The 22699-nt window shown below is 44.5% G+C and overlaps 1 protein-coding gene across 2 annotated transcripts; it reads left to right on the forward strand.

Annotated features, from left to right (window-relative positions):
• The first annotated feature begins 8849 nt into the window (after positions 1 to 8849).
• chrnb3a (cholinergic receptor nicotinic beta 3 subunit a) lies at positions 8850 to 21787 on the forward strand. Of its 2 annotated transcripts, none has more exons than XM_028977498.1 (6): positions 8850 to 9152; positions 14231 to 14382; positions 16379 to 16423; positions 18297 to 18406; positions 19549 to 20446; positions 21092 to 21787. In XM_028977498.1, exons 1-6 carry the CDS (start codon positions 9095 to 9097, stop codon positions 21224 to 21226), a joined length of 1398 nt encoding a protein of 465 aa, XP_028833331.1. In that variant the 5' UTR covers positions 8850 to 9094; the 3' UTR covers positions 21227 to 21787. The 2 variants fall into 2 exon arrangements, with proteins under 2 accessions (XP_028833331.1, XP_028833332.1); XM_028977499.1 differs by having other exon boundaries at positions 18297 to 18397.
• Positions 21788 to 22699: the final 912 nt, after the last annotated feature.

Raw genomic sequence — 22699 nt, forward strand, 5'->3', positions numbered from 1 at the left:
ACGATTCCTTAATTCATGTCCCCCAACACCCCCAAAATGGGGCTGGAGATCTGCTAGGATTAAAGATGTCTTCTGTGTAAGAAATACTGCCAGGTATTTATCCATCCTGCAACACCATCAAATTTATTCCACAGCAGGACAATGACCGCAACATACAGCCAATGTCAATATGAACTGTATTCAACGTAAAGAATAACAAGGATTCCTGTGATGTTATGGGCCTTCCAGAGCTCTCATATCAATTTCATTGAGTCTGTCTGTGATTACATGAAGAGACGGAATGACTTATGAAGCCTACAGGCACAGAAGATCTGTGGTTGGTTCTTCAAGATGTTTGAAACAACCTACCAGCACAGTTCCTTCAAAATGCGAAGGGCAAGTGATTATTTTTGTTGTTGTGATACAGAGCACAGCCCACAGTGCACACAGTAAAATGTGGTCTCTGCATTCAACCCATCACCCTTAGTGAGCAGTGGGCAGCTACAAAAGGCACCTGGGGAGCAGTGTGTGGGGACGGTAGAATTTATGCTGTTCTGAAAGCAAATGGTTAATGTGATACACCAAATTTTAATGTGATATAGATTTCTTGTCTGTTCATCAGAATATTAATCATTCTATACAATCATTCACACCTGCCTAAATGTTTTGCACAGTACTGTACCTTGCAAAAGTTCCATGTGCAAGATTTTTAAAATCAAATTTGCCATAAAGCACTCAGGAGGCCTCAATTAAGCACTCAAGAGTCATTCAGTTTGCAGCTTAAGGGAAAGGACATGCAATGAAATTATAGCAGGAACACTTAGGATCAGCGTGTTTGATTAATTTGCATTTGAAAATATGTTAAGGTTTTCAGATTAATTGCATACGTCAAAGCGTTCACACCGACATCACTAAATTATGCATCATTTGCATGGCACTGCACATTTCCAGACTTCCCGGCTTTGTGGACCTGCTGCTTGTGTCTAGACTGTGGAGGGGCCAGGATTCATGAAACATCCTGAATACTTGCAGTGTATGATGGCTGATGTTATGTCAGACTAATATTAGCATGATGTGCCCTCATAAACAAATAAGAGGCAGAGCCTGAGGCTGTGCATGAGTCTGGAGTAATGGGAGAATAACTCAGTCACTGATCCTGCAACTAGCACGGCAGAGAAGCTTCGAAGCCTCTTCAGCTCGGAGCCAACTAATCCTTCACTGCTGAAATGCAGGTTTTTATGCATTAGAAATAACAAAATAATAAACATGGGCTGCCCAGCCCAAATCAGTGACTGGGGTGTTTCTGGCATCGTAATGCGAGAACACCGGAGCGCAGGAGCAAGTCGTTTGGGTTCACCAGAGTCCCGTCTCCTACGGTGGGAGATCGAGAATGGACAGTCCCTCGGCCCGTGGTGACGGGGCCGTGCGTGCGGACGCCGTGATGCGGGCTTTAGTCACTTCCCTCCATCCCTCTGTGTCATTCCCCTAGGACGCTCGGGCTCCTGTTCTTTTATTTAGCTGATGAGCACCTTATGTGACAGTGTCTGTCTGGAAGCCCTGCATCAAGGCAGGAACACACACAGAAAGCGCAGCTTCTGCTGGAGGTAGGTGGAGCGCTGTGGGTGAAAATAGCACCCAGCTCCCCAGTGTGTGAGACCCTTTTTGTGTTTATTTTTCCGCCGAAGAGAGGACCGCTAAGACTCTGACAGCGAAGGCTCATCTCACGCGGCTTCATAATAAGCCCATGGATTCGTAAACTCAGGCCCAGGAACAATACCAGCCCAGCGTGAAGGGACTTTAAATAGCAACACCACTTCCTCCAGGAAGACTGTGCCGTAATGCACTCCTCATTATGTGTGGGGAAAAAATAGCAAAGCCCAGCAGAACAGCAGGCTGAATGGCAGATAAGAGGCAAACAAATAAATATTCAGCGGAATAAGAGACCCTAACTAATCTGCATCACAGCGCTGATTCTCGCGCTGGTGTGTGTGTGTGTGTGTGTGTGTGTGTGTGTGCAGACTACAGATCTTTACACACACTTAAACCGAGGGGGCTTGTGGGTATCTGAGAGGACATAAGGTTGATGTGATCATCAGCGAGGCGCATCATAAAGGAGAGGGGGCGGAGGCAGAAACTTTCGGTCTATTTTAGCTCGACAGAGCGAGCGGGCAGAGAACAGAACCGTCTTGATGCCTCACCGGTGCCTTATTACAGACCATGGCTACCCTGACATTCCAAGAGCTGTAATAATATTTCTGGGCAGAAATAAACTAATAAGACAGTGTAAACAACATCCATTGACCCTGAGAAGTCAGCGCCACAAAAGTCTCCTCGGTCAGAATGATGCAATAATGGTGTTAACGGTGTTTAACGTACTTCAAATTAAATTGAATTTAGTAAGTAAAATGACATGCAGATAAAAGAAGCAGTTCAATTTATATTTAGATTTAAATATTGATGCAGACGTTGGCTGATGTTGGTTCTGACTGTGTTCTCCCATAGCCTCAGGGACATCAAAGCTAAACTCTGTTCCCACCGTAAGCCCCTGCTAATCTTCAGCGCCTCTCAATGAACAACGTAATCGAACAGTTGGGGGTGTATGCAGTTGCTGAGCCTTTAAGTGCTTTAAAACCAGGTGAATCCAGGTAAATAAAAAAAACATTGTTATAATGATAAAATCTGTGAATTGTAACTGAACTGAAGTCTGGTCCTGTTCAAATAGTCATTTGGGAATTTTTTTTGTGTTTGTGGCCTTCCAGCCACAGACAGGCATGCATTTTTAAAGGCCTTAAACATCACAACTCTTCCATATGAAAATGTGTGACTTCATTAGAGCCCCTCCGGTACATTATCACCAATCAGAAATACCGTAGACTTGGAGTCACGGAGAATAAAAGCAAGTCGCGCTGCACTCTACTGTAAGCAGGTCTGCAGCTGCTGCCCTGCTGTGTATACCGCAGCAGCCATGCAGGTGTTTGGAACAGGACCGGGTCATGCAGATGGCAGAGGGGCAGACTGAGCACAGCACCATGGCCCTGTGTGAATACCCATTTGCACCTACTGCTTATCTGTATGTGCGTGTGCGTGTGAGAGAGAGGAGGGGGGCGCAGATAAAAAGAGAGAGAGAGGGAAAGAGAGAGAGCATGCAAGGGTGGGGTGAGGGCATTTAGACAAGTGGGGTGGAAGTAAGTGAGGGTCTGGGAGTCGCTGCTCAATTATTCATGCTTTCTCCACCCTGAACCCATCCCACCCCCAAACTGATGCTCTCATTTAGAGTTTTGACTTCTAACTTTAACAATGTCACGTAACCACACAATAACTCTACACCATGACACTAAAATCAGACTCGTCCCGCACAAGTTCTATTTCCATGTAGACCACAGAACAGAAGGTTCAGTCACACTACTTCACTTTAGCTGGCTGTCACAGAGTCTATTCACCAAATGCTATTCACCAGGCTGCTAAGGATGCAGACCCAAAACTGAAAGGTTGTGGGTTCGAATCCCAACATGCCAAGGTGCCACTGAGGTCCCCTTGAGCATCGCCTGACATTTTATGTCACTGTGTGCTGTGCTGTGTATCACAAGAGAAAAAAAAATGTATTAATGAAAAAATTAATTTTGATTATGATTTTTGGCTATTCAAAAGTAAATTGTTCTGTTATTCTTGCTTTTAATGTGTATTATTGCAATCTATGCATGTTGTGGTGTACAACATCTGTGTCTTACTATCGTGATTCTGATCCAGATCTGCAAAGAGTTTTGGAGATGAAGGATCCATCAGCAGACTAACTAACTATCCTCTGGAACGTATGATTGCTGTGTGTAAATATTAACACCCACAAATAAGCAGAACTGGAGCGGTGGAGTCTCAGCCTGCACCTCAGCAACAGCAGCCCACTTAACCCCGTATCTGGAATGGAGCGGGGTTCACTGGGAATAGCTCCTCCCGTTCTGACATCGTTTCGACCTTGCCGTTTAAGTGGAGCTGCCACGGCGACATTCAGGGGAAAACGCTCGTTAGCATGGCGATAACCGCGAGTCAGAGGCGGCCTGTGGACCTCCCGCGCCATGGAAACGAGCTCTTAAAGAGGTGAGCAAGTTATTAGGCTTTCATCAGGGCTTGGGCAGTCCTGGAGAGGGGAATTATGGAGGTATGTATAGAGGTGGGGGGGGGGGGGGGGATGGGGGGGGGGGGGGGGGGGCACAGTGAAAGGTCATCCTCAGGCTATTACTGTGCGGTCACAGGTCAGTCTTTTCCTAATTAAACCCATCAAATGGTTTCGTTTGTGTTCTCCTTGCTATTTCACTCCTGTATGGAATATGTAAACCTCGCCAACATTGAAAAATATCAGCTACAGAGATTATATACTGGGCACAGATTTTGGTCATTTTTCTTTGTAAACAACTGGATAAATATAATTCAGTAATTGTGTCCCAGAGACAGGATGCCAAATGATTTATTATTTGTAATTAGATAAAAATGTTGCATTTATTACAATTTTATTACTGTGAAGCTGTCTCTGTGTGTGTGTGTGTGTGTGTGTGTGTATACATGTGTGCGTACAGTGTGTGGGATGGGACCCTCAGTTGTTAAACTCTGTGATTGTCAATAATTCTTTGATTTAAACTGAAGTTCTGTGATATTTGCAGTGGGAGGCATGCATCCTCCACACACACACACACACACACACACACACACACTGGAGCTGTTCTGTACTCTGAGGCTGTTTGCTAGAGTGAACTTTACCCTCACTCCTACTTTATAGTCTCTCCGCTTAGTCGCTAAGGAGAGCTAAAGTTTGCCTCTTTGTGTGTGTGTTCAGGACCCATTTATGGATTTGAGTATTCAACAACATGTCATAATTTATTTCCCCATTCCTAATACTTTTAAATAAAGTGACCCATTACACCCATATTGTGTATTTTCAAACTGAGCAGCAGGAAGATCATTTAGATCCCTTTAACATCAGGCCATGACAGGATCTGACGGGCCCTCCTATTTAAATGCAGCAAAGAATTCCCACCATTCCCTCCTTAACAAGGGTCCTGAAGCCATGCATGAACACACCACTACACACACCCATACGCACACTGCAGCTGCTGGAACAACTGGGGCAGAAAATCATGATCAGATCTCTTCTGTATCTATCATCTCCCTCTCTGTCTTTCTGTGTGTATGAATTACTGCACGCTCAGATCTTTGTATTGTCTGAGAATAGGGTTCAGAGTACACTTGTGTTTGTTGCACTTTGGTACCCGTCTACACAAGGCCATGGATACGCTTCTGATCATCCTTCGGCGCACATATCCACTAAATAAAAATATACTTTGGCAGCTGAGAGTTTGCAAAAAGCTGAATTCAACTGAAAATCTTCAGGAAAATTAAGGAAATGATTTGATCCCAAATCTAGTAGCTAACTTCTGTCTAATACGTATCATATAAGTATCATAGTCTTCATGTTGAAGACTATGAGACAGTTGAGATGCAAAGGAATACATTTAAAGGTGATATGCATTTCCTGATATGATAAGTGACATGTTGGTAAAATGTTCATATTGATGCCAACATGCAACTTACCACCCAGAGGTGGAACAGCACAACTGTAATACACATGTAATAAAAAATTATTTCACAAAATCTTTCAGAATACATTACTATTCATATACACTAAAATGTATGGCAATGTATTCACATTACTGAACTCTAACCACAACTGTTGGCACATTAAAAATAATCAAGTGAATGTCGACTTGGGAGATTGTCACATATTCAGGCCCAGTTGAATGCGGAGGCATCGCCCATATCGTGGCTGCTTCCATGGCTCATCTGATTAAGGGCCCCAGTGCTCTCGTGCTGCCGCAGGAATGAATCACGTTTAAACTGTCGGTTTACACACTGTACAGAGAGCGACTTTGCGGGGCAATGCATTTACGACCAAATAAACACGCACTCACATGCACAGAGGAGTAAAGGCGCCATGCTGGATTCTCACAAGCATTTCAAATGGTGCTCAAGTCGTGAGGTTTTGGGTTGGAAGACCAGTGAAAGTAAAAATCATGCATAATCTGCAGTCCAAATGAACATTTCACACTAGCCGCATTAAGAAATTCCTCGTGTGGCAGCGCTGAGGGCTCTGCCGTATTGCCGAGTTTGAAATTATGGCTGCTGTCTCTGGTGCTTAAGTGGCTGCCTGCTGGAATCTGCGAGTGACGCTGCGAACAGGAACAATGGATCAGTGATGTCAAAAAAATGCTAATATTCCTCCCCTCACACGAAAGAAAGACCGGTGGACCTGCATGGAGACACGTCACAGCCTGTTTTCAACCTAGCTGGAAAATACGTGGCAGGAGCCCAGTTATCAGCAGGCACTTAATTCACTTCAGCTAAGTGCAGCTCGCTTTGGGGGGGGGCTGACGGTACGAGAGAACGCTGAGGGCCCCGCCGAATTGAATCACTCACTTCTGGCAACTTCCCTTTCATCTAAATGTCAAGGACAGCCCTATTACCAGAGACCTCGACCCCCTGATAATGAGAGACACTCTGAAAACAGGAAGAATTTCTTCAACGTTTATCCAAACCAAAAGAAATTTCTGTAAAAAAAAAAAGAAAAAGAAAAAGAGAGAATACGATTCAATTTCTGATGAAGAGCAAGATGTCAACACTGTGGCAACAACTGAGGTACAGGGGAGGAATCTCTATAAGAATGTGTGTGTGAATGGGGCATTTATCAGATGCCTCTTATCCAGAGTCCCTCACAATCAGTAGTCCCCCTGGAGACACTCAGGGTTAAGGGACACAATGGTAGTAAGTGGGGTTTGAACCTGGGACTTTGTGGTCTTCTGGGTACCACCCTGATAACACCCTCAAACGTCAATGCGTCAGCAAGACTTGTTTGACAAAAGCTCAAGTTGCAGAAGCTTATATAACACTATTCCACATATAACACACACACACACACACACACACACACACACACACGGCTGTTATCCTTCTTTCTCTCAGTTTGCTCATGCAGCGGCCTGATGCTGATTTCCATCTGTTGAGTGTAACTGCGCACGGCTTTACAGATGGAATTTGTGCGCGCACGTGTGTGTTTGTGTGTTTTATGGCCCCTGACTGCAGTCAAATTACTTCTCACACAGCTTGCCCAGCATGCACTGCTGCAAAGACTCGTGATTCACCTCCACTCGCCTGTACCCGTGACAACGTAAGCTGCTCTTAACCTTAAAGAAGTTTAAAGTGAAGTGATTGTCACATGTGATATACAGCAGCACAGCACACGGTGCACACAGTGAAATTTGTCCTCTGCATTTAACCCATCACCCTGAGTGAGCAGTGGGCAGCCATGACAGGCGCCCAGGGAGCAGTGTGTGGGGACGGTGCTTTGTTCAGTGGCACCTCAGTGGCACCTTGGCGGCTCGGGATTCGAACCGGCAACCTTCTGATTACGGGGCGGCATAACCGCTAGGCCACCACTGCCCCACACATATGAAATGACCTCAGCCGTGCCACGCCCATAATTCTAACAAATCTCCACTGGACATCCACGGTTTGTGAGGACAAATGAAATCTCATTCCTTTCCCTCCCTATACCAGAAAAGGGTATTTTTCATTGCTTCTTCAGTAAAGCCACTTAAACATACACACATGGAGGTCATGTCACGCTCACTGACAGACTTCCAGAAACTGAGAGGATTTCATTTGATTACCAGTAAATTGTTGTTGTGTCAGTACACTGGACTGTGGGGACAATTAAGGGTGTCTTGTCATCAGAATTCATTAAAATGTGAGTGGTCATTAGTTGTGGCTCTTTGTAATAACTACAGTGGTGCTTTCTGGGGGAGCCCTGTTATCTAGCACGCGCCGCCCTACTGTACAGATAACTGTTCATACAGGCAGATGCAGAAAAGCTAAACAATATACCTCAATATACGCATAATGAAACGTAATTACAACGTACAATTGCTCAATTATTAGCTTCCCCATCCCCCAAAGTCTCAGGAGGCTAAATTAATACGAGAAACAAAACATTGTGGTATTAACTACACCCGGATCTCCCAGCCAGCGTTTTCCTCAGGAAAATGTGGGAAAGTATGAAGTGGGGCGCGCACACACACATACAGACACACACAGCATACAGACACACATACACACACACACACAGCATACAGACACACATACACACACACATACAGACACACACAGCATACAGACACACATACACACATGCCATACAGACACACATGCACACACACAGCATATAGACACACATACACACACACACACAGCATACAGACACACATACACACACACACACAGCATACAGACACACATACACACACACACACAGCATACAGACACACATGCACACACACAGCATATAGACACACATACACACACACACACAGCATACAGACACACATACATACACACACACAGCATACAGACACACATACACACACACACAGCATACAGACACACATACACACACAGCATACAGACACACATACACACATGCCATACAGACACACATGCACACACACAGCATATAGACACACATACACACACACACACAGCATACAGACACACATACACACACACACAGCATACAGACACACATACACAGACGCACACACAGCATACAGACACACATACACAGCATATAGCAAACAGATACACATACCCACACACACACACTACATCATACAGACACACACGAATACAGACACGCATGCACACAAACGCATACACACACACACGCGCGCGCGCGCGTTGCGGAAGACGCGCGCAGAGATTCTGCTGAGCGCCGGTGACGCGGTGTGTGAGAGGGTCGGAATACTTTTTTTTTTTTGGCCGGACGGAGCAGAACGGACACGGCGGACACGCGCTCGCTCCGGTTCATCATTTATTCAGAGTTACATTAGCGCGCCGCTTTTATATCCGGCCCAGCGCGCGCTCCCGTATCTCGCGCGCCGGTGTGCGCGTTTATTGGTGTGTGTGTGTGTGTGTGTGTGTGTGTGTGTGTGTGTGCGTGTGTGTGTGTGTGTGTGAGCGCATATCAGCACAGCAGGCAGCGCGATGCTCCATCCGACCGACTGACCGGCGGCTCGTCATGTTGTCGCTGGCCGCGCTCTGCTGCGTCGTCGCGGCGGCTTCAGCCACCATCGAAGGTAAGACCTTCCTGCCGCGAACGTCTGTAAATTCGGCGTCACCGACTTTGTACAAGTCTCGCGCCTCGTTAGGAGCACGGAAACAGGAGCGACGTGCAGCGCCACCGCCTGGACGCGGCGGGAACGCGGAGGTCTCCTCTCCACCGGCACGGTTCTGACATCATGACCGTAAGACCGTAATGTGGAGACGGTTCAGGTGGGAACGTTAACCTGGAACATGGGAACATCAATCCTCCTGTGTGTGTGTGTGTGTGTGTGTGTGAGAGAGAGACAGCAAGATAAAACTGCAAGATTTAATTTCTAATAAAACAACACACACAAACTCATCAACTCACCCAGGCATCTTCCAGAAGCCCTGACTTTACTCCCAAAGTAACTAGTGTGTGGGTATTGTGTGTATTGAGTAGCGAGAGATATCGATTTATTCCGTCAGGGGGCTGTGGTTTTTACGTAATGGAGATTTCAGGATATTTGGTTTTGGGGAAATTTGAACCTGCGGGTTCACGCTGAGATGGACGGAGGTGTTTGGCAGGTGTGACCAAGATGTACAGTACAGGCCAAAAGTTTGGACACACCTTCTCATTCAATGTGTTTTATTTATTTTCATGACCATTTACGTTGGTAGATTCTCACTGAAGGCATCAAAACTATGAATGAACACATGTGGAGTTATGTACTTAACAAAAAGTGGAGACCTGACCTCCACAGTCACCGGACCTGAACCCAATCCAGATGGTTTGGGGTGAGCTGGACCGCAGAGTGAAGGCAAAGGGGCCAACAAGTGCTAAACACCTCTGGGAACTCCTTCAAGACTGTTGGAGAACCATTTCAGGTGACGACCTCTTGAAGCTCATCGAGAGAATGGCAAGAGTGTGCAAAGCAGTAATCAGAGCAAAGAAACTAGAATATAAAACATGTTTTCACTTATTTCACCTTTTTTTGTTAAGTACGTAACTCCACATGTGCTCATTCATAGTTTTGATGCCTTCAGTGAGAATCTACCATGGTCATGGAAATAAAAAAAAAACACATTGAATGAGAAGGTGTCCAAACGTTTGGCCTGTACTGTACCTACATCTGATTTAAGGCACTGGTGACTTGGGTGCTTTAGATGGTGCCGCTGCCATCCATTTATTCTGCCACAGTGTCACCTGACCAGTTTTAGGTTGTAAAGCCATTTACCTTTAGAAGAAAAGTGCAGTAAAGTCTCATGCTAATTGGTTTCTGTCTGATCAGCTGACCTCCGGCATCTGACCGTGCTGCTGTTCAGGTCCTGTGAGGACTCCATCTTTTTTCTCAGGCCATGTATGGAGCGTGTGCAGTATTCCGTAATTTAGTGCAGTATTTTAGCCACTCTGCACTTCCACTGAATCAACACGCTGTTACACTCTGACCCACTGTGCACATGGTGTGTGAGTGTGATGGTTTTTCCCGTGATTCCACCACCGTTAAGGTCTTTCAAGTCCAAGGCTTGCTCATTACACATGTACAGTTGAATAATGGACCCCTCTGCCATAAGGTTTTCAGTCCAATAATGATGATTGTAACAAGTAGAAAACTGCTTGGGTTGAAATGAACTCATTCTGGCAGGAGGTCCTGGAGGAACATCTCTGAAATCCACTGGTCCATGCCTCCATGTTGCCAGTCTAATGAGCTGCCCGTGGCGCCGACGCAGCAAGTGTCTAATGAAACCAGATGTTCCTTAGAAAACACAGTAATAGTGATACTAGTGTTAGTATCTGCGCCAGACTGTGGGACAAGTCTCCTTAATCTGTCCGGTGGCGGACGAGGTCCCCCGGCTGATATGTGCTCTGTGACGAGGAAACGGATGTGGGGTGTTTTGTGTAATAGGACCGAAGGGCTTGTTGTTTTATGGCTAGTGCAGTGACCTTTAAAAATGACAACAGGCAGTAATCCGCTGTACAGCGGACAGGGACAGTGAGCTTTCTTTCATGCTGGTGGAAGTGCACTCACTCACTCATCCTCATGCTTCAGGGGTGGGCTGAGGTGGACTGAGTATTTCCAGTGGCTACACACACTGCTAATGAATTGTCCCGAAAATGGCAAGTACATGAAGAGTTAATTACAAATACTGAATGCACGTTGTACAGTATAGCAGTTAACGTATTTACTTTTTTACTTTGCATAGTGCATGGTTAATTGCATTCTAAACAATATTTCTTTAGTTGCTGTTTTTTTTTTTTTTTTTGCACCATAGGATGACCAGCAAATTATATTTCGATATGGCTGAATTTCGCTACCACAAAAAGACACACACACACACACACACACACACACACACACACATCCTCCTATCAGTGTGTGCACCCTGCCTTGCACGGAGCTGAACCTGTCGCGTGCCACCAAGGACCTGGCCAGCATTATTTTGTCCCACCACAAGAAAGCGTATTAAATAAAAGGAAAAGACAAAAATTTATGCTATTGTGACGTGTAGGATCATATGGGTGTCATATGGGGGCTGGTCTCCTGGGGTGAAGAGGAAGTGTTTGCGATCACACGTGCAAAGACGTCATCATGTCGGGTTGTTAACTGGACTACATACAAACAAACCAAAGTAACGTCAAGTAAATATATGTGTGTTTATGTAGATTTACTTGATGGTACCTGTGTGTGTGTGTGTGTGTGTGTGTGTGTGTGTGTGTATATATATATATATATATATATATATAAATATATAAGGCAATATACTAAATTAAACAGAAACCAATAAGAACCCAGAACCTTTTAGATAAAAGCAGCAAAAGGTGTTGCTTTACCGTGCTTTATTTTTCAATGCTGGTTTAGCCATTTCTACTGACCAGCGAGATTGTAATCAGTAAGCATGTCTGCAATCTATTTAAACGTATGCGTTTAAAGCAAATGGAATTCTAATATCAGTAAGTGACAAATATGAGTATGAAAGGGATGCTCCTTTTTTTTTTGAGAACAAACACCGGCGCTACTTGTGTTTCTTCAATGGAAAGAGACGACCTTGTAATTAAAGAGGTGAGGGACAGAATTACAGGCATGAAATTCAGACTGTGTTACGTGTGAGTGACTGATAGAAAAATGTGTGTGTGTGTGTGTGTTTGCACTGGGCAGGTCCTTGGAGACTCTCTAAGCTGATTATTCTTCTCTGCCAATGCAGAGCTCTCTTTTCCTGCGTCTCTCTTGTTGTCTGTCTCTGTCTCAGGGCCCGACTCTTCGCTAACACTCGCCTAACGGGACGTTCCTGGGGAATGTTTAGTCCTGCATCATAGAAAACAATCACGTCATCTCACTTTTAAAACACTGAGTTCACATGAGTGAGGTAAAGGTGAAACAAACGTGCAGTTTCTGCATGAAATGGGTTGGTTGCACTGAGGGTGGTATTCTCACGCTGGGCGTATTGTGGGTTGCGCGTTTATTTTTCTGTGTGAGGAGTGGAAAATGTCCTGCAAGTTGTGTGTATTTACGATTCTGTATGAGACTTGGTTGTGTATTTTTGTCTCAGTGTTTATGCTTTTTAGATGGACATTGTGGTGCTTGGTAATCCATGTTGTGTATTAATGAAATTAGCTTTTCTCTGGGTCTATGTGTGTGTGTGTGTGTGTGTGTAATGTTAGCTGTTGTGCACGAGGTCCTCAGTGTAAGATGAGTGTAAGAGAAGCTCTGAGTTTGTCTCTTGTCTGAGGTGATCATGTCACAGCGAGCGTTTGGGAGATGAGAGCGTCTCTCCATCTGCCTCTCTGTGACTCGGTGGGTTGCTCTCTCCTGGGAGTGTGCGATGCCGATTTGCATGCTCCTTTTGTGTTTGTGGCGGTTGTGTGATGTGTGTACAGATTGCACTGGGGGGTGTTCCAGCTCATCTGCATTCTGGGCCGTGATTTGTCATGTCTGAGCACGTTGCTCACCTCTCATCCCATACATGTGTGTGTGTAAGTATGTTTGGTTTTGTGTGTGATGATGTTAAAAAGTGCTACACAGTTATGACAAGGTGTGCAAAATGTTGAATGTATAAAAATAACAGTGAGTGTCCTATTATAAATGAGACTTTATAAACGCATTGACTGTAGTCTGGGAGATCTGAGGAGAAAAATACAAGAAAACCAACAGCTTATCAGCAGCACACAAAATGCAACGGCAATTAGCAAATCAGCAGCGCTTATGGGTAATACTGACAATTCGACCTTCAAATACGCAACTGTAACTTAGCAATAGACAAGCTATGCAATTTGTATTAGCTTTAATATGTGCTAACTGTTCAAGTTAATTTAAACAACGTTACATACTGACATGAAGTGCACGTGTGTGACATAAAGTTACAAAAACAGGCAGTAACAACAAAGAAGACAGACAGCACTAAAAACCAATGAAATAAGTAACTGTGCAGAGTAACAAATGTGCAAATGCTGTTGTGGCAATGTGCAAATAATCAAAGTGTGATCGAACTATGAACTGAATATCAGAGTGTGTGTGTTTCGGTGTCTGATGGCCTGTGGGATGAAGCTGTTGCGGAGTCCGGCAGTGAGGGCCCGAATGCTTTGGTACCTTTTCCCGGATGGTAGGAGGGTGAAGAGCGCATGTGAGGGGCGTGTAGAGCCCTTCACAACGCCGGTGGCTTTCCTGATGCAGTGTTCATTACGGAGGGAAGAGAGACTCTCAGCTTGATCTTCTCAGCGGTCCTCACTCAGTTCCCAAACCGGACAGTGACACAGCTGGTCATACTTTTACCCCTGTTAAGTGGTTAATGATCAGTAATTAATGCAATATAAACATATCTACACAGTTAAAAGAACTGGATATTAAAGTATATAGTAGAATATTTTGCCGGAGAAACAGGAGAACCTGGAACCTGGAGAAGTCCCACGCCAATGCGGAGAGAGCATGTAAAGTCCACACACATGTCCGAGGCGGGTTTCAAACTTACAGTCTTGGAGCTGTCACGTCACCTTTAGGCAGCATAGATATGCTATCAAATGAAATTGAAATATATCCTTTTGGTGTCACTTTTAAAAATCGATTCATAAAAATGTGTGAATTCAGAAAACTGAATACTTTTACATTTCAGGTCTCTCTCTCTCTCTCTCTCTCTTTAGCCCCTGAAGATTTTGTGTCTCTGGCAGAGCTGGAAGACACCCTGCTCAGGAATCTCTTTAGAGGTTATCAGAAATGGGTGCGGCCTGTCCTTCATGCCAACGATACCATCACTGTCCGTTTCGGCCTCAAGATCTCGCAGCTGGTGGACGTGGTAAGACCACACAACACTCAAAATCAATACACACATGACAGTGATTGTCACTGCAGCACAGCACACGGTGACACAATGAAATGTGTCCTCTGCTCACCCTCGGTGAGCAGTGAGCAGCCATGACAGGCGCCCAGGGGGCAGTGTGCTTTGCTCAGCGGAACCTCAGCGGCACCCTGGCAGCTCAGGATTTTTACCAGCCACCCTCTGTTCATGGGTCCGCTTCCTCACCGGCTAGTTCACCACTGCCCCTGGTGTCAACTACATGCATCTTACATAGAAATACACTCCATGATATCTCACTCTCTCAAATTCGCACTGGCTAGTTGAGTGCTGCTACTCTCTCTTCGGCTCTGGCTGCATTGATTCTGTTCTATTGATCAGCGAGTCTGATGAGCACTATTTGCTCTTGACCTCCATTTGACCTTCTCTGCTGGTCCCAGATAAGTAAGCAGGTGAACAGCCGATTATTTCATTTTATGGCATCACCACACATTGATTGAACAAGCTAATTCACACCAGGAATTGCATGGCTAGAATGATGGCCATTGTCCATGTTGAGCATCACAACAAAAGCATGATCCACAAATTATGGCATGTCTATTGCGAAATTAATAATAAATGAAAGTAATGGAAAAACAATTGTGAATCTACACTTTTCATCAGGATGGACATTGCACAGACATGGTTGTGAATGTATATGGCAGGCATTCAGTGCAGAGTAAATCATATTTACACATAGAACATCGGAAAAAAATCTAACCTAAGGCCCTAAGCAGCTGCTGAGATCACAGATATTCATCTTCTTCCCACCGAGAACACTGTTGAGAATGGGGCTGCACTAGGTGCATCTGCCAAGTTGATCTCAAATTAAATTTATCTCACATTTATTTCTCAACAAAATGTCATATTATATATATATATATACACACACACTTAATAACTTAATAATGTGGCAACTGTTTAGATTATGACTTACTCATGAGCTGTCCAATATAAACACGACCTGTTCTGAACAGAACTAAGCCCAATTTCTTATCTAGTGTGTGTGTGTGTGTACATGCTGCACTGCATGCCCCAAATGGGATTTTGTATTGACTGGAGTGAGTGTGTCAATTAAAGCCACTCTTAGTCTTTCCACCCCACTGGTAACACACACAGGTACACATGCAGGCACAAGAGAGTAGTGTGTGTCACACAGCCAGTCTCTGCTGGCCTGCAGATGGGATGACCTTTCAGTGTGCGCTCAGATATGCGAATCGAATCAATATTTAATATTCAGGAGATTAAACATTTACCAATTGCATTACAGGAGTCCTGCATCACTGTGAAAGGAAAAATATGTGTCTGCACACACACACACACACACACACACACACACTTACATACAGAGTGCCAGTGTGCAATTAAAGGGATTAACCCAGAAATTTGAAACATATATTGATTTGTAATATATTACTGTTTGCATTGTATTGTAGGATAATCCCTTAATAACAGTCACTGCTTCTAAATTAATTCTGTGGTTTTAGCACCCAGACTCTGGATCTTTCTAGTGAAATGTGAACTAATACACATCATTCAAATCATAAAAAATAAATGTTCTAAAATTCAGACTGCAGGAGATGGAAGGATGAAAAATGCTCTCGACGGTCTCTTCTTTTTTAAAAATGCCGTTTTCTTGGTTATTTGTTAACTGCGCTAATTTTTGAGTTACAGCGCCGCCTGGCGGTGGCGGAGTAGAACCGCCCCGGAGCTCTTGTCCGGTGATTTAGCGGAAAGCAGCTTATCATCAACCCGCTCCACTGCGTTTCCCAGAGCCAGGGGTCGATGCGATGGATTTCCCCTCCCTTTCAGTTTAACTGATGTCTGTGCTCCGCTGTCGAAGATCTGCATGACATCAGCATATAAATCACCCCTGTCCCCCTTATTCTAATCGGGTTTAGACAAGTTCACATTACATTTCAGTTACACCATGCACCATCTTCCTCTCTTTCTCCAGGATGAAAAGAACCAGTTGATGACCACCAATGTTTGGCTGTGGCAAGTAAGTGGAAGTATAACACGCTTTAAATTTGGACTAGCCTGCAAAGATTTAAATAATCCTATGGCAAAAATGACAATGCTACAATTGTAATTGTAATAAAATTGTAATGCAGTTTTTCTCACTTTGTAAAACAGCAATAAATTGTGATCCTCTATGGAGGCTGTGGTTAGATGAAGAAAAACATATACTGATGTGGAAATAAGAAATACATAGAATTTTGAGGTCAAGTGTAGTGATAAATGAACATGTTGTGTGATATCCCAACCACTCGATGAAAGAAGAGATCATTGTAAGTACACCTCAACTTTGAGAGACAGAATCCCAAGGTCTTGGGGACTCAGGTTTGGAGACTTGCCAGGCTACTCCAGGACCTTGAAAGGCTTTTTAGGGAGCTACTCCTTGGTTGCTTGGGCTGTTGTTTTCTCATTTTGATAACCAGCCATAAATTGTGAGCCTCTATGGAGACTTCGGTTTGATGAAGCTGTCATGCTGGAATACTCAGCCACACCCATCTTCAATGCTCTTTCTGAGGGAAGGAGGTTGTTTGCCAAAATCTCGCCAATAACCTCGTCCTCTCCTCAATTCGGATCAGTCTTTATGTCCCCTTGCTAGAACAGCAGACCAAAAGCACAATGTTTCCACCCCCAAGCTTCACGTTTGGAATGGTGTTCTTGGGATTGCATGCTTCTCCCTCCTAACACAGCAAGTGGAGTTCATACCAGAAAGATCTGTTTTAGTCTTTAGATGTTCTTTGGCAAACTTTGGATGGGCCTGACCAGGGGGACCTTGTGCGTGCTGCATGGTGGCATAGTGTGGTCCCAGCTCTCTTCAGGTCATTGGCCAGGTCCTCCCGTGTAGCCCTGAGCTGATCCCTCACCATACTGATTATCATTGACACTTTGCAAGGCGAGATCTTGCATGGAGCCCCAGTCCGAGGGAGATTTAGATTCTTCCATTTTTTTAAATAATTGTGCCAATATTGCCTTCTTACCAAGCTGTTTGCCTACTGTCCTGTAGACCAGTAGTTCCCAACCTGCGGTCCGCACAGGGAATTGTATCTGTGATGAGGTTTATATTATATTAATAAACATTAACTGTAAAAAATCCCAATAACACACCCAAAATATTTTATAATTCTGTATGATTCGCTGCGTGAAAATTAGTTTCTGTGATTGGTGTTTCACATGTTGTAAATTTGTTTTATTAAACGTCAGTTTAAATGAAAAATTCTCGGCCACTGCCATCAGGTCTAGCGCTCAGCTTTTAAAAAGCTGAACATTGCAAAAGCTCGTGGGGTCATGGCTGTATGGAAAGGTCGGGTCTAACTACCAATTACAGCTGTAATATAGGCTCTATGCAGTGTAAATCAAGGAGAATAAAAACAAATACAAGTTTGTAATTAATCACTTTATTTTAATGTGTGCAATGTATCTTATCTTGGACATAGGCAGGGGGCTTCAGGAAAATAGGTTGGGAACCACTGCTCTAGAGCGTCTACAGTGTTGTCCCTGTTGTCCTTAGATGTTGTTCTTGCCCATAGTGGAGAGGTTGGAGTGGGAAAACTAGAAGAACCGGCAGAGTATAAAAAACTTATTTTACAGTTTTGTTAAATCGATAACCAACAGAATGTCGACCAGCGACCTGCAAAAATCGCACTACTTAATATTTAGTTAATTGGTAAACTGCCCCCTACTGCAATTGAGGAGATATTCACTATGCAGCCCAAATCGTATCCACTGCAGCGTTAGGTTCTGTCAAATCACAAGATGCACATAAAAGTAATGCATTATGTACCACTGGACTGATTACTGATTTTTAAACACGGTCTTGTCGAAGATTTTCGAAATAAACGCTTGTGATTGTGCATATTCAGGAATGGACGGATCATAAGCTGCGCTGGAACCCTGATGAGTATGGTGGCATCACCTCCATCCGTGTCCCGTCCGAGAGCATCTGGCTTCCTGATATAGTGCTGTATGAGAAGTGAGCTTCCTTCACAGCTCCCTTCCCCTGTGTCCCCTGCCAGTCTGTAAATCTGTCCAGCTGTCGTACTGTCTCCCTGCTTTCTGTCTCACTTTACAGTCCCTGACAAAAGTCTTGTCACTTGTCTTCAAATTGACCTCAAGTACGGCTGAAATATATTTCTAATCAAGATTTTTTTTTACAAGAAATGGCTCATTTTTTTCCCAACAGCTTTTGTGATAATTTTTCAGTGCAAAATTTCTGCAAAGACATAAGTGTTGTCGCCTTGTCATATGAGCTTCAACTGTGACTAATAATGGATCAATTGGGTCTCAGGTGTGTATAAAAACACACCTAGTACACTAGACCTTCACATCTACTGCAACTAGACCTCTGCAAACATGCCTACGATTCACCCTGAGACTAAAGTGTTGATTATGAAGAGGCTGAAGACCAGATCCACTGCTGATGTGGGAGACACCTTCAATGTGTCTCAGCGTCAAGTACAGAGGATAAAAAAAAGATTTGAAGAGACTGGAGACGTTTTTTTTTTTTCATATGAGCTATTTCTAATACCAAATGATTAATTAAAAGTCAAGTTAATAGCAGGTGTTTCTACAAAATAGATAAACGACAAGACTTTTGTCAGGGATTGCATACATCTAGATAATGCTATCCTACAGTCCATGCAGTATTTATAAGTCTTACCTCAGATATGCTACTTTTCATGTTCCACTCGTGCTGAATAATTATGCACTTTGACCCACTGGCATTAACTGGCTAGACAGATCTTCTTCCACGTATCACACTCCTAACAGTAGGATATCACTGATGGCACTGTGTTCGGCCAGTGTACATCTCCACCATACTGGGAAGATTGTTAACTAAGTAATGTACTGTCATGGTATATGGGCACTACAAAAACATGTCACTCAAATTCAAACAGGATCAACCAGTATACTGCTATATCGAACATGAAATATTGCATGCCCAACGCCTGCCTGTTTGCCCCGCCCCTTCCCCTCACTTTTTAAATTGACATATTTCAGTGGTAACAGTAGTGCGAAGGACTACTGATTATCCCCCCTTTCTGTCGTGTCTTCGTAACTGTGTATGGCCTTGTCTCTCTGTCTTCTCCCCTCTGTTCCTCTGTTCTTTTCCAGTGCGGATGGCCGTTTTGAGGGGTCCCTCATGACCAAGGCCATAGTGAAGTTCAATGGCACCATCATGTGGACGCCACCAGCCAGCTACAAGTCATCCTGCACCATGGACGTCACGTTCTTCCCCTTCGACCGGCAGAACTGCTCCATGAAGTTTGGCTCCTGGACATATGATGGCAGCATGGTGGACTTGGTTCTAGTGGACCACTATGTGGACAGAAAGGACTTCTTTGACAACGGCGAGTGGGAGATCCTGAACGCCACTGGCGCCAAGGGCAGCCGCAGGGATGGCCTGTACTCCTACCCATTCGTCACCTACTCCTTCATTCTGAAGCGCCTGCCTCTGTTCTACACTCTGTTCCTCATCATCCCCTGCCTGGGGCTGTCCTTCCTCACCGTCCTGGTCTTCTACCTGCCCTCGGATGAAGGCGAGAAGCTGTCACTCTCCACTTCGGTGCTGGTGTCACTCACCGTCTTCCTGCTGGTTATTGAGGAGATCATCCCATCATCCTCCAAGGTCATACCTCTGATTGGCGAGTACCTGCTTTTCATCATGATCTTTGTCACCTTTTCCATCATCGTCACCGTCTTCGTCATCAACGTGCACCACCGCTCCTCTGCCACCTACCACCCCATGGCCCCCTGGGTGAAGACGCTGTTCCTGCAGCGGCTGCCCAGGCTGCTGTGCATGCGCGGCCACACCGACCGCTCACGCTACCCCGACATGGAGCTCCTCAGCCCCGAGCCCCGGCGAGGGACGAAGGAGCGGCCGGGTGGAGGACGAGGAGGAACGTCCGGCAGGGAGGACGAGAGGGAAGCCTGGGTGGCCTTGCTGGAGAAAGCCACCTACTCTGTACGATACATCTCCTGCCACATCCGCAAAGAGCACTTCATCAGAGAGGTGCGTGTGTGTGTGTCTGTGTTAGCGGGTGTCTACTACACAGTCAGTGGTGGGGCAGTGTTGGCCTTGCGGTTAAGGAAGCGGCCCCGTAATCAGAAGGTTGCCGGTTCGAATTTCGATCTGTCAAGGTGCCACTGAGAAAAGCGCCGTCCCCACACACTGCTCCCCGGGCGCCTGTCATGGCTGCCCACTGCTCACACAGGGTGATGGTTAAATGCAGAGGACACATTTCGTTGTGTGTTTCACAATCCCTTCACTTCAGTCATTTATTAATGATACAGCTACAGTCATTATAATCACAGCTGAGGATAGACAGCTGAATTTGGCGATATTGGGGGGACACAATAACAGGACAAGAGATATTTTTTGTAAAATTCCCACTGGTTACTGGAATGAAACAGCCTTCTCAATTTCAGACTCGTGGGAAAAGAAGAGGGGTCATGTGCATGTCCTTGTTCTTCGGAATTCATGGAAACCTTTGGCCCATTGTGGGGTTGAGATCATTTGCCCTCCTTCAATATTGATCAGAATGAAAATTAGTTTTCAGATTGTTTTTACTACAGGATGTGTTGTGAGAATAGATTCTTTGATTCATTGATTCATTGATTCTCTGCAGCTGAAAGTGAATTCCTGCATGTTTTTCAGGTGGTGCAGGACTGGAAGTTTGTGGCTCAGGTTTTAGATCGGATCTTCCTGTGGGCCTTCCTTTCTGTGTCCATCATTGGCACCATCCTCATCTTCACCCCAGCTCTGAAAATGTATCTCAGCACTCCACCATAACATATATTTCCACCTAGACACACACGTAAACACACACACTCAGACACACACAGACAACACACAGACAACACACAGAGACTAAGAATCCTGACAACCATCCCCACCTCAGGACCCGGTTCCAGCAAGAGAGATGCCTGATTAGAATTGAATAAAGAAAGGAAATATATGACAGAGGTGGACAGTTTGATTGACAGGTTGAAATATAAGGAGAGTCCGGATATGACCAGATGACCTCTGACCTTTGCTTGTGAAGTGGAAATGTGGAAATATTTTCTGAACTTGTTGTTTTGTGTGCATCCTATATGTCAGTATTCTATCAGATCAGATCACCTGTGCCTGTGCGCCATTTGTCTTTTATTTATTGCACCCGAGTATAATAACTTTGCCAAATTGTTGACCAAATCTGGATTAACAATTTTCCCTCTAACATTTTGTTTGTCATTTTGCTGTCATGTTGTGATGAAAGAAAACCGGAGTTAAAAAATTTATTTAAATGTACAAACCGGATTCCAAAAAAGTTGGGACACTGAACAAATTGTGAATAAAACCTAAATGCAATGATGTGGAGATGGCAAATGTCAATATTTTATTTGTAATAGAACGTAGATGACAGATCAAACGTTTAATCCGAGTAAATGTATCATTTTAAAGGAAAAATATGTTGATTCAAAATTTCACGGTTTCAACAAATCCCCAAAAAGTTGGGACAAGTAGCAATATGAGGCTGGAAAAAGTAAATTTGAGCATAACAAAGAGCTGGAAGACACTTATTAGGTCAATTGGCAACATGACTGGGTATAAAAAGAGCTTCTCAGAGTGGTGTGGCAGTGTCTCTCAGAAGCCAAGATGGGTAGAGGACCAATTTCCACAATGTTGCGCAGAGAGATAGTGGAGCAATATCAGAATCATCATCAACTGTACATAACATCATCCGAGAATCTGGAACAACCTCTGTGCGTAAGGGTCAAGGTCGTAAAACCATACTGGATGCCTGTGATCTCCGGGCCCTTAAACGACACTGCACCACAACCAGGAATGCTACTGTAAAGGAAATCACAGAATGGGCTCAGGAATACTTCCAGAAACCATTGTCAGTGCACACAATCCACCGTGCCATCCGCCGTTGCCAACTGAAACTCTACAGTGCAAAGAAGAAGCCATTTCTAAGCAAGATCCACAAGCTCAGGCATTTTCACTGGACCGGGATCATTTAAAATGGAGTTTGGCAAAATGGAAGACTGTTCTGTGGTCAGACGAGTCACAATTCGAAGTTCTTTTTGGAAATCTGGGACGCCATGTCATCTGGACCAAAGAGGACAAGGACAACCCAAGTTGTTATCAACACTCAGTTCAGAAGCCTGCATCTCTGATGGTATGGGGTTGCATGAGTGCGTGTGGCATGGGCAGCTTGCATGTCTGGAAAGGCACCATCAAAGCAGGAAAATATATTCAGGTTATATGCTCAACATATGC

Source organism: Denticeps clupeoides, chromosome 4, assembly GCF_900700375.1.
Source record: "Denticeps clupeoides chromosome 4, fDenClu1.1, whole genome shotgun sequence".
Lineage (NCBI taxonomy): Eukaryota > Metazoa > Chordata > Actinopteri > Clupeiformes > Denticipitidae > Denticeps > Denticeps clupeoides.